This window comes from Capricornis sumatraensis, chromosome 2 (genome assembly GCF_032405125.1).
Source record: "Capricornis sumatraensis isolate serow.1 chromosome 2, serow.2, whole genome shotgun sequence".
In the NCBI taxonomy this organism is placed as follows: domain Eukaryota; kingdom Metazoa; phylum Chordata; class Mammalia; order Artiodactyla; family Bovidae; genus Capricornis; species Capricornis sumatraensis.
The window spans coordinates 75,164,459-75,181,432 of NC_091070.1; the positions used below are offsets into that span (position 1 = coordinate 75,164,459).

The 16,974-nt window shown below is 36.7% G+C and overlaps 1 protein-coding gene across 1 annotated transcript; it reads left to right on the forward strand.

The window, feature by feature from the left end:
* Positions 1 to 8,447: 8,447 nt before the first annotated feature.
* Positions 8,448 to 9,380, forward strand: OR4K14 (olfactory receptor family 4 subfamily K member 14). Its single transcript, XM_068992977.1, has one exon. The coding sequence runs from the start codon at positions 8,448 to 8,450 to the stop codon at positions 9,378 to 9,380; it is 933 nt and encodes a 310-aa protein (XP_068849078.1).
* Positions 9,381 to 16,974: the final 7,594 nt, after the last annotated feature.

A 16,974-nucleotide genomic window follows, 5' to 3' on the forward strand; every position in this document is an offset into this window, starting at 1 on the left:
AATCCTTCCCTACCTTTGTATCAAGTATCCACTTCTGTGTGTTGTCACAAGTTTCTCTGTAATTCTCTGTTTTACATAATATAGTTGTACCCACATAAAAGCTCCATTTCAGAAACAAGTGACAATGATGTATGTAGTTTACTTCTACAATCATTATTTAGCAACTATTATTTCTGTGCTTAAATAGAGAAACAGAAACTTAGAAAGGTTTTATTATTTCTTTTATTGAATTATGTAATACCAATTTGGAACTTGTCTTACTTAGGTCAGTAGGTGGCCAATATGCTACTGGAGGTCAGTGGAGAAATAACTCCAGAAAGAATGAAAGGATGAAGCCAAAGCAAAAACAATACCCAGCTGTGGATGTGACTGGTGATAGAAGGAAGGTCCAATGCTGTAAAGAGCAATATTGCATAGGAACCTGGAATGTTAGGCCCATGAATCAAGGCAAATTAGAAGTGGTCAAACAAGAGATGGCAAGAGTGAACGTCACCATTCTAGGAATCAGTGAACTAAAATGGACTGGAATGGGTGAATTTAACTCAGATGACCATTATATCTACTACTGTGGGCAAGAATCCCATAGAAGAAATGGAGTAGCCATCATGGTCAACAGAAGAATCCGAAATGCAGTACTTGGATGCAATCTCAAAAACAACAGAATGATCTCTGTTCATTTCCAAGGTAAACCATTCAATATCAGAGTAATCCAAGTCTATGTCCCAACAAGTAATGCTGAAGAAGCTGAAGTTGAACGGTTCTATGAAAACCTACAAGACCTTTTAGAACTAACACCCAAAAAAGACGTCCTTTTCATTATAGGGGACTGGAATGCAAAAGTAGGGAGTCAAGAAACACCTGGAGTAACAGGCAAATTTGGCCTTGGAATGCGGAATGAAGCAGGGCAAAGACTAGTAGAGTTTTGCCAACAAAATGCACTGGTCATAGCAAACACCCTCTTCCAACAATGCAAGAGAAGACTTTACACATGGACATCACCAGATGGTCAACACCAAAATCAGATTGATTATATTCTCTGCAGCAAAAGATGGAGAAGCTCTATGCGGCTAAGTCGCTTCAGTCGTATCCAACTCTGTGCGACCCCAGAGACGGCAGCCCACTAGGCTCCCCTGTCCCTGGGATTCTCCAGGCAGGAACACTGGAGTGGGTTGCCATTTCCTTCTCCAATGCATGAAAGTGAAAGTGAAGTCGCTCAGTTGTGTCCGACCCTCAGCGACCCCATGGACTGCAGCTTTCCAGGCTCCTCTGCCCATGGGATTTTCCAGGCAAGAGTACTTGAGTGGGGTGCCATTGCCTTCTCCAGAGAAGCTCTATACAGTCAATTGAAACAAGACCAGGAGCTGACTGTGGCTGAGATCATGAACCCCTTATTACCAAATTCGGACTGAAATTGAAGAAAGCAGGGAAAACCGCGAGACCATTCAGGTATGACCTAAATCAAATCCCTTATGATTATACAGTGGAAGTGAGAAATAGATTTAAGGGCCTGGATCTGATAGATACAGTGCCTGATGAACTATGGAATGAGTTTCGTGGCATTGTACAGGAGACAGGGATCAAGACCATCCTCATGGAAGAGAAATGCAAAAAAGCAAAATGGCTGTCTGGGGAGGCCTTACAAATAGCTGTGAAAAGAAGAGAAGTGAAAAATAAAGGAGAAAAGGAAAGATATAAGCATCTGAATGCAGAGTTCCAAAGAATAGCAAGGACAGATAAGAAAGCCTTCTTCAGCGATCAGTGCAAAGAAATAGAGGAAAAGAACAGAATGGGAAAGACTAGAGATCTCTTCAAGAAAATTAGAGATACCAAGGGAACATTTCGTGCAAAGATTGGCTCAATAAAAGACAGAAATGATATGGACCTAACAGAAGCAGAAGATATTAAGAAGAGGTGGCAAGAATACACGGAAGAACTGTACAAAAAATATAATCACGATGGTGTGATCACTCATCTAGAGCCAGACATCCTGGAATGTGAAGTCAAGTGGGCCTTAGAAAGCATCACTACGAACAAAGCTAGTAAGGTGATGGCATTCCAGTAGCGCTATTTCAAATCCTGAAAGGTGATGCTGTGAAAGTGCTGCACTCAATATGCCAACAAATTTGGAAAACTCAGCAGTGGCCACAGGACTGGAAAAGGTCAGTTTTTTTTTTCCAATCCCTAAGAAAGGCAATGCCAAAGAATGCTCAAACTACCGCAGCTTGATTTGCACTCATCTCACATGCGAGTAAAGTAATGCTCAAAACTCTCCAATCCAGGCTTCAACAATACGTGAACCGTGAACTCCCTGATGTTCAAGCTGGTTTTAGAAAAGCCAGAGGAACCAGAGATCAAATTGCCAACATCCTCTGGATCATCAAAAAAGCAAGAGAGTTCCAGAAAAACATCTATTTCTGCTTTATTGACTATGCCAAAGCCTTTGACTGTGTGGATCACAATAAACAGTGGAAAATTCTGAAAGAGATGGGAATACCAGACCACCTGACCTGCCTCTTGAGAAATCTGTATGCAGGTCAGGAAGCAACAGTTAGAACTGGACACGAAACAATGGACTGGTTCTGAATAGGAAAAGGAGTATGTCAAGGCTGTCTATTGTCACCCTGCTTATTTAACTTATATGCAGAGTACATCATGAGACATGCTGGACTGGAAGAAACACAAGCTAGAATCAAGATTGCCGGGAGAAATATCAATAACCTCAGATATGCAGATGACACCACCCTTATGGAAGAAAGTGAAGAGGAACTAAAAGGCCTCTTGATGAAAGTGAAAGAGGAAAGTGAAAAAGTTGGCTTAAAGCACAACATTCAGAAAATGAAGATCATGGCATCCAGTCCCATCACTCCATGGGAAATAGATGGGGAAACAGTGGAAACAGTGGCTGACTTTATTTTGGGGGGCTGAAAAATCACTGCAGATGGTGACTGCAGCCATAAAATTGAAAGATGCTTACTCCTTGGAAGAAAAGTTATGACCAACCTAGATAGCATATTCAAAAGCAGAGACATTACTTTGCCGACTAAGGTCCATCTAGTCAAGGCTATGGTTTTTCCTGTGGTCATGTACGGACGTGAGAGTTGGACTGTGAAGAAGGCTGAGCGCCAAAGAATTGATGCCTTTGAACTGTGCTGTTGGAGAAGACTCTTGAGAGTCCCTTGGACTGCAAGGAGATCCAACCAATCCATTCTGAAGGAGATCAGCCATGGGAGTTCTTTGGAAGGAATGATGGTGAAGCTGAAACTCCAGTACTTTGGCCACCTCATGCGAAGAGTTGACTCATTGGAAAAGACTTTGATGCTGGGAGGGATTGGGGGAAGGAGGAGAAGGGGACGACAGAGGATGAGATGGCTGGATGGCATCACTGACTCAATGGACGTGAGTCTGAGTGAACTCCGGGAGTTGGTGATGGACAGGGAGGCCTAGCGTGCTGCGATTCATGGGGTCGCAAAGAGTCGGACACAACTGAGTGACTGAACTGAACTGAACTATCTTTGAAGAAAAATTTGTTATAACTTTGACTGCATGTATATGTCTAATATGGAATTCAATATTATGTACAGAGTTGCAAATGTGATTACCATTTGTTAGAACATTCTAGGATTTTTGCAATCATCATACAACCATTAGAATAAGAAACTTGATTTAATTTAAAATGTTCTGGGGGAAGTAAGTGGGACACTAATTATAAATTATCCGCAAGTAACCCGGACAACAGGTCATTATACATGATCACTTGAATCTGACTTTGAGAAAGAAGATATTTTGTTATATATAAATCTGATATTGCTGGTAAGAATGAGCCTTCTCCAAAGTGTTATGCTTGATCAAGATTGCATAAAAGTAATGTATAAGGTTGGCAGATTTTCAGCGTATTTTTAGAATGCAACTTATTAATTTAACTATTTAAGAAAAAAGCATGCATATTTTTTAGGTCTTCCCTCATAGCTCAGTTCATAAAGAATCTGCCTGCAATGCAGGAAACCAGGGTTCAATTCTTGAGTTGGGAAGATCCTCTGGAGAGGAAATGGCATCCCACTCCAGTATCCTCGCCTGGAGAATCGCATGGACAGAGGAGTCTGGCAGGCTATAGTCCATGGGATCACAAAAGTTGAACACGACTTAGCGACTCAACCACCAACCAAGAGGAAAGAATATTTTATTCTTTTTAAACTAGATAATGATGCCTTATTATTCTAGTTGACATTAAAATAATTGCAACTATGATACTATAATCTGACAGACTTTTAAAATGTTTCTTCCATTATCAATTGGGAAAGTGAACATGATTCACTACCAAAAATTTCCACAATGGTTTATTCCCCAGATGCCAGTATGATAATTGGCCAAAAATAGCCTGTCTTTAAAGGATTCTTAATCCGATTGGTGAGAGGATATAGACATTTATATCTGAAATCTGGGAGAGACTCAAATCTGAAGTTCCCTATCTTTTTAAAATGATGTTTCTCTGAATTATTTTTAGGATGAAGAAGAGAAAATTAAATCTTCTTGGAATAAAAATATAAATTTTGTATTTAAGTATAGTAGATGTAAAATTCAAACTGAGGGATCTACAGTGTCAGTACTGAATACTTTAGGTTAGTAAAAATCATTTGATGTATATTTAAGTGAATGTGTGTCTATACATAAAAGTCAGGTAAAGACTGATTTATTCTATTATCTTGTGTATTAAATGATTAGAGTAAAATGTATTAGCATTTAAATTTCTTCATTGCTGTATCTAAGTATCTTTTGTAGGTATACATAATCAGCCTCATTTGTTTTCCTGATTACAAATTCAACATTTGTTTAATGAGCTTTAAAAAGCCCTTGCAAATAAAAAAGAGTCTCTGAAATTAGAACCCTGGAAAAGACTCTGATGCTGGGAGGGATTGGGGGCAGGAGGAGAAGAGGACGACAGAGATGGCTGGATGGCATCACCGACTTGATGGACGTGAGTTTGAGTGAACTCCGGGAGTTGGTGATGGACAGGGAGGCCTGGCGTGCTGCAATTCATGGGGTCGCAAAAAGTTGGACACGACTGAGTAACTGAACTGAACTGAACTGACTGAGTTTTTCCTATTCTACTTCTTTTAGTATCTATTTTTAAAAAACTTTATTGAGATATAGTTTACATACCATAGAGTTCACTCATTTTAAGTGTTCAGTTCAATGATTTTTAGTATTTTTACATTTCAGAGTTGTGCATCTATCACTAGTGTCTAATTTTGGAACATTTTGATTCAACAGCAAGTAGAAATTTTTTTAAAAAAGTTTTGTTTCCTGGGTTTTCCATTTGATTATTTCAATGTTTCATTCTCTTACTTTTTATAAAACACTAAATTAAACATAGTTATGTTTTAGGTTTACATGTGAAATTTTTCGTGGTCATTAAGAGAAAAATATCAATAAAGATACTGCCATTATGGTCTGTACTATGTATGCTACCACGGGTGTCAGGGCAACTACATTTATGAAGGGTTCCTGAATTGTGATTTACGACCATTCTGTCCATGAAGCACTTAACTTCAAATTTATAACCCCAGTCTATTACCAAAGGTGTTGCAATTAAATATAATGCATTTATAAAAGTTCAAGAGGAATAAAAAAGTTCTGAGTCTTTATTATCTTGACAAGTCTGTTGAGTGCTATTTGAGTGGCTTAAAACAGATAAAATCATTAATTCCTATAGATTTTAAAATTTTATTATTGTATTCTATTCATATCATTAGGATGTTTCAAGCGTGGAATGTGTTACTTTATGTGCTTAGTTGCTCAGCTGTGTCTGACACTTTGGGGCCCCAGGTAGGCTGTAGCCCGCCAGCCTCCTCTGTCATGGAATTTTCCGGGCAAGAATACCGGAGTGGGTTGCCGTTTCCTACTCCAGGGGGTCTTCCCAACATAGGAATCAAACCCACATCTCTCGAGTCTCCTGCATTGGCAGGTGGATTCCCCTAGCACCACCTGGGAAGCCCCTATGTTACTTTAGTTCCCTGTAAACACCTTACAAAACTTTTATTTTCAATTTTATGAAGTATAAGCAAAGTAAAACTCTTACAAAGGACAGTTCTACATGTATTGTAAAATTTTTCATAAAGAACTCTTTTCAATACCTTTACAAATGGATTTATACAGTAATTTCCTCTTGTGAGGAAAGCGAAACACCAGCTTATTTCTCATGATAAATCAATAGTGGGATCCACAGTGGAATACATCTCATTGTATTTCTGGGGAGCTCAAAGCTACATTTTAAAATCAAATACTGAATTTAGCAATCTTTTATATACAATTGTGAAAGCAGCCTCTCCCCCAACTTCACCAAATTATTTCATAGGTTTTATGCTCTGGTTCTTGTTGAGAGGTACTAAAAAAAATCTCATTCATTGAAAGCCATCCTAAAATCCTTTCAAAATAGTCAGTTTATTTTTAAAAATTACAAATACAAATGAATTAGAGCATTAGCTTTTTATTCCCAAACTAAATTGAAAAAGATGACAAAAGCAGTAATTTTTAACAATGCGTGGAATCAGAGGAACTGTATAAGTCTTAGGTAAATTTATTTATTTTCTTTCATATTGGTCGATTTCTATATACTTTATTAAGTGAGAATGGGAAACTCTGTTGGTGTTATATAGATAAGGTCTGAAATAGTGAGTGTGTGAAGGAGTAAATTAGTACAGAAGATATGTTTACTAAATATAATAGAGTTTTTGTGATTAAAATAGGTGAATTTTATAGTTGATAAATTGGATTTAATAAATAAGACCAAAAAAAAAAATTCCAAATAGGCTTAACCTGAAAGAGATACTAACTCTATTGCTTTTTGGGAAGCCATATCTTGAGTTGAATATTATTTGGAAAATAAGATATGATTTTTCTGAACCAGATCTTCTTTATCATTCAGTTAATCACAAGCATTAAGGGTTTTTTCATTTTTTGACAAAAACAGTTTTCTCTTACTTCTAAATGATAAAAGAAAAAATATCTTCTCAGTATAGTTAAAAGCATAAAAAACAGAATTATAAAGAAGTGCATGAATAATAGTCTATATCCCTATCAACATGGTAAGTATCAGTTCTACACTCTTTCCTCCTTCTTTTAAATATATAGAATTTGATGACTACAGCCCATTTTTCTAGCCTTTTGAAATATTTAGTAAGTGAACTCCATCAGATTTCTGTCATTTGTAGATTTGATAATTATGTTTTCTCCAAGACGTTGACAAAGAGCAAAGTTTACCAAAGAGTCCGGTGGCCTCAACTGAGGCTATTCTCCCTGATGGTACAGATTCATGCTTTAGATTAAAATTGTATATAATTGGGCTACTATTTAGATCAAATTTTGCTCAAAAACAGTAACAGAAAATACGATAAATGCCACTCTATAACTCATATATAGCACAATAACGTCACTACCCCCCAGTTTACTAAACAGCGTAAACAACGGTTCACAATCTGGCAGTTATCCTATATTTATATATCATCTCATATATGTTTTTAACCCAAATCATGCTTTTTAGTTTGGAGGAATACTTTTCCTTTCAATTTGCCACTAAGGAGTGAAATTTACTTCATCTCTTGGCTTCTGGTGAGAGACATGTTGATTGGTGTTTAGATATGTAGATATGGCCACCCATCAAATGTCTTTGCCAGATATTGTTTTAAGTTTATGTAAATGCAAGGGGCTTCCCTGGAAACTCAGTGGATAAAGAATCCATCTGCAATGAGGGAGACCTGGGTTCGATTCTGGGGTTGGGAAGCTCCCCTGGAGGAGGGAATTGCAACCTGCTTCAGTATTCTTGCCTGGAGAATCCCCATGGACAGAGGAGCTTGGAGGGCTACCGGCCATGGGGTAACAAACAGTCTGACATGTCTGAGTGACTAAGCACAGCACAGGTAAATGGAAAAAAGAGAAGGGGAGATTTGACAATGTTCATTCAATTGTCATTGATGGCATTATTTTAAATTAAGTTTTAATCCCAATTCTTATGTTTGTTACTTAAAAACAGTTACACATTGGCTGATAATATTGACAGGTGGACAGACTACAATACTATCAAGAAAATCTTTATATTCTCAGTCCTACAAGGATTTTTGGTTCACATTCTGTACATAATTGATTCTACATTTGCTCACAGGCAAAGGCTAGATAAGAAAAAAATATTCCCACAACTCTCATATGCTGCAGTCTCCCAGAATGTCTAACTGCCCCTAAGGAAACACTGAAGTCTGAAAAAGGTAAATAAATATGTTGGTAGGGAATTGGATTTAATCTTCTATATATCTTATTTTATGTTGTTTCTTACAACTTAAAAATTATATTTAGATCACACTTAGTTGTTCATTTTCATGTGCCTGGAAATGATAGGCACTTTCACTTATATTTCTTTTCTTTGTGTAGATTCAGAACAAAATCTGAGACCAGTGACAATGGACCTGCAGAATTATTCCTTGGTGTCAGAATTTGTGTTGCATGGACTCTGCACTTCACAACATCTACAAAATTTTTTCTTTGTATTCTTCTCTGAGATCTATGTGGTCACTGTTCTGGGCAACCTTATTGTTGTGGTCACTGTAATATCTGACCCCCGCCTACACTCCTCCCCTATGTACTTCCTGCTGGGAAATCTCTCTTTCCTGGACATATGGCTGGCCTCATTTGCCACTCCCAAGATGATCAGGGACTTCCTTAGTGATCAAAAGCTCATCTCCTTCGGAGGATGTATGGCTCAAATCTTCTTCTTGCACTTTGTTGGTGGGGCTGAGATGGTACTTCTTGTTACCATGGCCTATGACAGGTATGTGGCTATATGCAAGCCTTTGCATTACATGACAGTGATGAGCCGGCGGACTTGCGTGGGGCTGGTGTTGGTTTCATGGGTCATTGGATTTGTGCACTCCATCAGTCAGGTAGCCTTTACTGTAAATTTACCTTACTGTGGCCCCAATGAGGTGGACAGCTTTTTCTGTGACCTTCCTCTTGTGATCAAGCTTGCCTGCCTGGACACCTATGTCTTGGGTATACTTATGATCTCAGACAGTGGGTTGCTTTCCACGAGCTGTTTTCTTCTCCTCCTTATCTCCTACACTGTTATTTTTATCACTGTCCGACAGCGTGCAGCTGGTGGGGTCTCCAAAGCACTCTCAACTTGCTCTGCACATATTATGGTAGTCACACTCTTCTTTGGGCCCTGCATTTTCATTTATGTGTGGCCTTTTAGTAGGTTCTCTGTGGACAAGCTCCTCTCTGTGTTTTACACCATTTTTACTCCACTCTTGAACCCTCTTATCTACACACTGAGAAATAAGGAGATGAAAATATCTATGAAGAAACTGAGAAACCAACATGTGACTTTTCACTGAAGTCCAGCTTTCCAAAAAGTTATATATTATTATTCATTCAGAAGATATCTTTCTTTAATATAATTCTGATCAAATATTTCATTCTGACATTACATTGGTATAATTTGTATTGTGTTACATTATAGAGAAATAGTTACTGATTTCAACAAAATATATACATAATTTTGTATGTGATATTATATATATGCATATGTAATTACTCATACAATATATGTTTACTCAGGGCTTCCCTAATGGCTTAGATAGTAAAGAATCCGCCTACAATGCAGGAGACACTTGTTCGATCGCTGGCCTGGGAAGAGCCCATGGAAAAGCCCATGGAGTGGGATGGCTACCCACTCCAGTACTCTTGCCTGGAAAATACCGTGGACAGAGGAGCCAGGCAGGCTACAGTCCATGGGTTTGCAGAGAACTGGACAGGACTGAGCTACTAAACATGCATGCATGAGTATGTTTACTCAATTCCACACATTCTCCTTGGAATGGACTCCACAGATTTTTTAAGCCAGATTTCTCTTAACAGTTTGTCTAACAAAATTGATTAAAAATGAGTTTTAATTTCTTAATCATAGTCCAGTGAGGCTTCCCACGTGGTGCAGTGGAAAAGAATCTTCCTACCAGGGCAGGAGATGCCAGAGGCATGTGTTTGATCCCTGGGTGGGAAAGATCCCCTGGAGAAGGAAATGGCAACCTGCTCAAGTATTCTTGCCTGGGAAAATCCCATGGACAGAGGAGCCTAGTGGGCTACAGTTCATGGGGTTGCAAAGAGTCAAACATGACTGAACACACACACACATATACATACATACACAATTATAGTGCAACACAGAAAGGGCTCTCAGTTCATAGATATTCAAGACATGAGATACTTAGCACAGGGAAAGTAGCTTGAGAGTAAATAATACCATGTGAATCTTTGTCCTAGCTTTGAAACCCTGAGAGGAAAAAATACTTCACAGTTTCAGGATCATATTGCTTTAAAAAGCATATTATTTTTTTCTTTTGAATGTGTATTATATTTAAACTTTTTATTTAAAAACTGGATGCATGTTGGTGGTATTGAATTATAGAAGTCAATTTTAACATGGGAAAATCAATATTTTATGGCCACATATTTCATAGTATAAACATAAACTTACTATATGATATACACTGGACTATTTAATTAATAAATTTTCACCTATAGTAGGTTTTTAATAAACATTGTATCTTACTGAGTTGATGCTGTCCCTTAAGGAGTCATCTATTAGGAAGCATTTGTCAGAATAACACAGATTCAGATATTATGCTGAATTTTGAATGTCTTTGTATCCTGAAAGACAATCATAAGCAAGAATTAATTTTGATATTCACTAAGTTAATGTTTAGAGGATTCAAGCAATTTTCTCATAAGTTGATTCAGAAACATCAAGCCAAAGGACAGAATTGGGAAATGCATGAATTATTTGAGTAACTGGATGAAACTTCCAATAATTTTGGACATTGTTGTCAATCAAGAGAAGCATGCTCCTGGGTACTTCTGTTTTCCCTTCTGACTATAATTCTACACATGTGCCTAAACAATAAAAGAACATAGAAGGAAAACAACTTCTTCCTCGGGAATTTTCTCTATAGTCATCTTGCTTGCTATTATGATAATACCTTGTTTCTATTTTATAAATTTGGACATCGTCGATTTTTATGACTATGTCCGTGTATGTGAACATTGTTGTTCATTTGCCCACTTGTGTCCAACTCTTTGTGACCCCACGGACTGCAGCACGCCTTCTTGTCTCTCACCATCTCCTGGCGTTTGCCCAAGTTCATGTTCATTGCATTGGTGAACACTGAAAAAGTTTAAGAGGAAATCAATATCTGTTTGGGGATTAATTTCCTTAGTTTTTATTGATGTAATGCTGATTTTTTGATTTACAGATTTTGGACATAGCTCTTTTCATCATCAAAGATATAGCTAATACTATTCATGGATTTATTTACTCAGTTGACAAGTGTTTGTCAAGCACCTGCCATATTTAAGATTCAATGCACAGCACTAGGGGTGAAGATAGAGTGGTTAAGAACACACATTTCCAGTTTAGTGGAATAAAGTTGGTTATACACAAAATCAAATCATATTATTAAATTAAAGGTGCGGTAGGAATAAACATGATATGCTCTGAGAGAAAATGAGAGGGAAACCTAGTTCAGTTTTGATATTCAGAAAAGATTTCCCTTATTATTTCAGCTCTTCTTTCTCCTAGGATTCTGGATTCTGTTATATTACTGCACACACATGTATGTGCACACACACATTTCATTTAGTTTAGCATGACTCAGTCATATAGTACATGCCCAAATATATGCTAAATCCTACGTTTCTTTTTATTAATAAAACCAGCCAATGGCTATGTCCCATCTCTCATATCTGCTCAACTCTCCGTGTTGCTCATGCCAGATCCATGAAGATGGATGTGGACCATTGTATTATCAGTCTAGGTGGAGAAATCCCTGCATTTAAGCTGTCGGGACATAAACACGGATACTTGATGTGTTAGTAAAACTAGTGTGAAAGGAGTCATCAGTGTCTGTTTTCCACAGACTCTAAAATTTGCAGGAAATTCACCACTGTCAATTCATAGGAAGTCATATATTCTAAATAGAGGAATTCTTTGAGTTTTGAGGAACCGTTTATAAAACTTATTTTCCTATTCTGAGATAAGGTAAATTAAATACATGATACAGTGTTTCTCAAAGCGTAATCTGAAAGCTACTTATACTAAAAAATCACCTGGAATGATTTTTACATGCAAATAATATGTGCTTCTTTTTTTACCTGTAAGCTGCCTCAGTAATTGTAATTCACAACCACGATTGAGAACCACAGAACAATTGTTGACACTATTAATCTGCAAGAGTAGTTGCTATTAAGGTACGATTGGAAGGATTTTCTTGTGAGAGAAATCTCTACTAATGGACCAGAATGTGTTCTCAGAGGTATATCTCTGCAGCCCAGAAAAATCCCTGACAGCAAAAAGCTGGGCAATTGTAGGACTCAATGTTTTTCTTCTTAGGGACCATTGTTGTCTTTCGATGCCTGATGTCCAGGATTCTGAGAACTATTGTTTTGTGTATTTTATGTTAAGTTACTTTAGAAGGAAAAGTAAATCCAATCCTTATTATTCCATCTTAAGCAGAAGCATAGAGCATGGTCTGTGTGATTAGTATAAATATTCTTTTCCTAAAATAAAATGAGTGTAAGATTGTAGAGATGCTAGTAGAGGTGCTGGATGTCGAGAGTTTCATCATGAATATGTTGAAAGGGAAACAAGAAAACTCAAAAGTAAGTTCACAGTTTTGTTCAGTTATAATTGAAAGTATTGACTCTAAACAGTAGAGAGTGGTTCTCCTGCAAAATTCTGAGATATATCAACAGAATGATAATTTCTTTACATTCTGTCAAGTGATATTTTGCATACATTGGGATAATAATATTTTTTTCTTCTTCGATCTGCTCAATATAGTATTACACTGAGAAATTCTGTAAAGTTGAACCATCTTTGGATAAATAATACTCGAATAAATTCTACTTGATAAAGGAACACAAATACAGCCTTAACTTGAGTTTGTAAAAGTGTTGTTATCTTTTTGAATCTATTTGGGTTCAATCCCTGAGTTGGGAAGATCACTTGGAGAAATGAACAGCTACCCACTCCAGTATTCTGGCCTGGAGAATTCCATGGACAGAGGAGCCTGGCAGGCTACAGTCCATGGGGTCACAAAGGTCAGACATGATGGAGTGACTTTCACTTTCATAATAATTAGTAAGATTTGTTTATAATTTTATTTACTTTTTTTTTTCATTTGGTATTGAATTTACAGGAGTCCTATAAAATACATTTGAGAACTTTTATTTTTCTGGAATACTTTTGCACAGGGGGAGAAATGTGTTTTCTAGAAAATTTAGCAAAATTACCCACCAAGTTTTAACAGCCTGGTGTATTGGGAGAGGGATTAAGTGAGGGACAGTTATGCTACCAAAATTCAATTATTTTTTGCCTCATTTTTATTTTGATCTTGCCAGATGGTTATTTTAATATTATAAAAATAAGTAACATTTTATTTATTATTTTTACCTTTTATAGATAAACATTTTTACTGAAGAATTGCATATATTTAGAGGAGTATACAAACAATAATTATATAGCTCAACAAAATTTCACAAAATGAACACACAGATTGAGGAACATAGCATCAGAAGTCCCCTCACTCCCCCTTCTATTCTCCACCCACTAAGGATAACTACAGTCTTGGCTTTTAATGGATACATTATTTTTTTCTTTTCTTGAGCTTATAGAATGAAATCATAGAGCATGTACTTGTGGTAAGATTATGTCATTGTAAAAGGCAATTTTGTCTCTTTGTTTCCAACATTTATGGCTTTCAGTTTCTTTTCCTTGTGATATAGCCTAGATAGGGTGTCTAGCAGCATATTATTTAAATGGTAAAACTGGGACTCTTTGGCACACTTCATATCTCATAGGAAAGGTTTTTAAAAATTCACATGCTGATGTTTTCAGTAGATATTTATTGATATTCTCTCTAATAAAAAGGAGTTTCCTGCTATTTTTGAATGAGTGATGAATTTCATCAATTACACTTTCCATAATTATGAATTGAATATATAACTATTTTATTTTCTTATCTTTTTGCTTTTGATGCTTTACATGTAGTATAATTTTAGTACTTTTATTTACATTTTCAATTTTTGTATTGTTAGTGTATAGAAAAATTTCTTATTTAAAAATGCAGATATACAAGTGTTGAAAAATGGTGGTAAGATCATGACAGGAGAAGCAGTAAAAGTCATCAAAGATTAGTATTAGGGATATTTTATTGGGACAGTTGTTTTCCTGAGAATTCTAGAGAGCTCTATTTGTGCATCTGTTTAAACATGCGTTCTCATTTATCCTGTGGAATTTATAGTTATAACTGGGTTTGGGTGGACTCTGGGAGTTGGTGATGGACAGGGAGGCTTAGCGTGCTGCGGTTCATGGGGTCGCAAAGAGTCGGACATGACTGAGCGACTGAACTGAACTATTTCTTTATATTTTCTAAGAATGCTGATTTTATTTTATGTAATTTTAATCTTCTCCTCCTATTACAAAATGTGGAACCATTTTTTAAATTCCTAAGTATCACTTTTTCCCATATATTATTGATTAGTGGAAAATGTCTAGGAGCAAGAGAGATCCTCTCTCTTAATCTCTAGAAAAAAAAAACTATATTAATGTCTTCTTTATGATGAATTGCCTCAATCCTGCTGAATTTTAACCCTCGCTATCTCCTCTGTTGGTAATACTATTTTAAGCAATAAAAACTAAAAGACTGACAAATAATTCAACTATAGCCATTATAAATAGTCATTTTTCCATAGATGAAGTCACATGCTTTCTAGTTATTTGTGTTATGAATCAGGTTTCCTAATTATCTGCTCAGTATTGAGGTGTCTATCTGGTCTTCACTGACAACAGGTGGTGTATCTATAAATGTTTTTATATCTGTTTTAAGAACTAAAGCACCTTTGATCTGTTCTTGCTCTGTCATGTCTCTCAAAATATTTCCTATGTCTCAACGAAAACTTTGCAAATTCTCTTTCCAAGTAAGGGGAAAAAAAGCCTCAGCTTTGAAATATCTCTTCCCCAATCATTGCCACATCAGTGAGATGCTTCCTTCATATATTCAGCATATTTTTATTGAGTCTTTAATTCATTTTACTTTGGACATTTTAAAAAGTAAATGTTGGGAATATGTAGGGCCTGCCTGGTGGCTCAGCAGTAGATTCCACCTGCAATGAAGGAGATGTGGTTTCCATCTCTGGGTCGGGAGATTCCTTGGAGAAGGAAATGGCAACCTACTCCAGTATTCTTGCCTGGAGAATTCGATGCCAGAGGAGCCTGGAGGGCTACAGTCCCTGGGGTCAAAAAGGAGTCAGACATGACTTGGAGACTAAACAATAATAAGTGCTAAGAGAACACTTTAGTGGAGATTCAGACACTCACTTGGAGTTTTGCTGCATCTATTCTGCACATTCACCAGCTCTGGCTAGGGGACCATGTGAGTCTTCACATAGGAAGAGTTAAATAGGAAAGAGCTAAATCTGACTCTGACTCAGAAATGTATAGATAATAAAGACAAAACCGCAGTATCCAATAAATTAACCAAATATTCTTGGCTTCTGTCTCTGTCACACAAATTAGTTGCTGCAATGGCTTCTATAATCCAATGACATAAAAACCCTAAAAAGTGGAGGCTTCACTTGTATTTCACATTTATATTAAATTTGTATCTAGCTGCTCTAAACCTGAATGTCATTTTAATTTTCCTATCTTTGGTTATAAACAAAAACACAAACCTATGAGTTAGTTTTAATATAACTTTAAGGATAACCAATGTATTGATGAAAATATTGACAGTAATATAAACTATGCCCAATAATTGATGAAATTGAAAATGTTATGACATTTTGGTGCACTTTCTAGCATTCTCCACAAACCAGTTACAGTAGGTTACACTGTTGCTTCATTAAGGCAAATCAAGAAATTTAGAATTTCGCCATCTGTATCTTTTGAAAAAGTACCAACTTCAGTGCGTAAATAATAGTGAAACCCTGTTGTAAATCAGGCACCAATCTGCTTTCATATCTATCATCATTTTTAGCTCTCACAAAGTACTGGGAAATAGGCATCAATTTATACATGCTACAGATAGGGACTTGACTTGTAATTCGAAGAGGGGTATTTGAACCCACAGTATTAGGCAATTGCTGTCTCAATTACACTACTAGATGGTAATTAATAGTGTGGTGAAGTGATGAAGCAGACTAATATATCCCACTGCTGCTGCTGCTGCTGCTGCTGTCACTTCAGTCGTGTCCGACTCTGTGCTACCCATAGATGGCAGCCCATCAGGCTCCACCATCCCTGGGACTCTCCAGGCAAGAACACTGGAGTGGGGTGCCATTTCCTGCTTCAATGCATGAAAGTGAAAAGTGAAAGTGAAGTCACTCAGTCGTGTCTGACTCTTATCCCACCAGTTTGTTGTTATACAGTCATATAAATCTGATCCACTCTGACTCATCTAATTGATATTCCTTTTTTTGTGAGAGTAAGAAACCTGTATAAATTCATTACTTAATTCATTGCAGACTTTTAGTTGGAGTAAGTTGAAACTGAGACCAAGACAAAACCTGTGGCAAGGTGGAGAAGAAATTGATGAGAATTTGGAAACGGTAGATTGTACCTGTATGTAATAGCAAACTGAATACACAAAATGTATAGAATAAAATTTTATTAGATAAGTGGATAGAATAGAAGAGCCTAAATTGATCAGGAACAGAAACCAGATTTTCTTTAGAGAAGAAAAGGAAGCAGAAAACAGAACAATTCAGTATGAAAGGAGTTTTTCTGGGTTTAATTTTGTTATAAAGCCATAAATAGGAGTATTATGATTTAATGGAAGAAAACCAAACAACTAAGCTACCATCTCCTAACACATTCTTCCCAAAGTAATTATTCTAACCCAAGATTCTTTGCTTGCAAAAGCTCACTTCATCTTC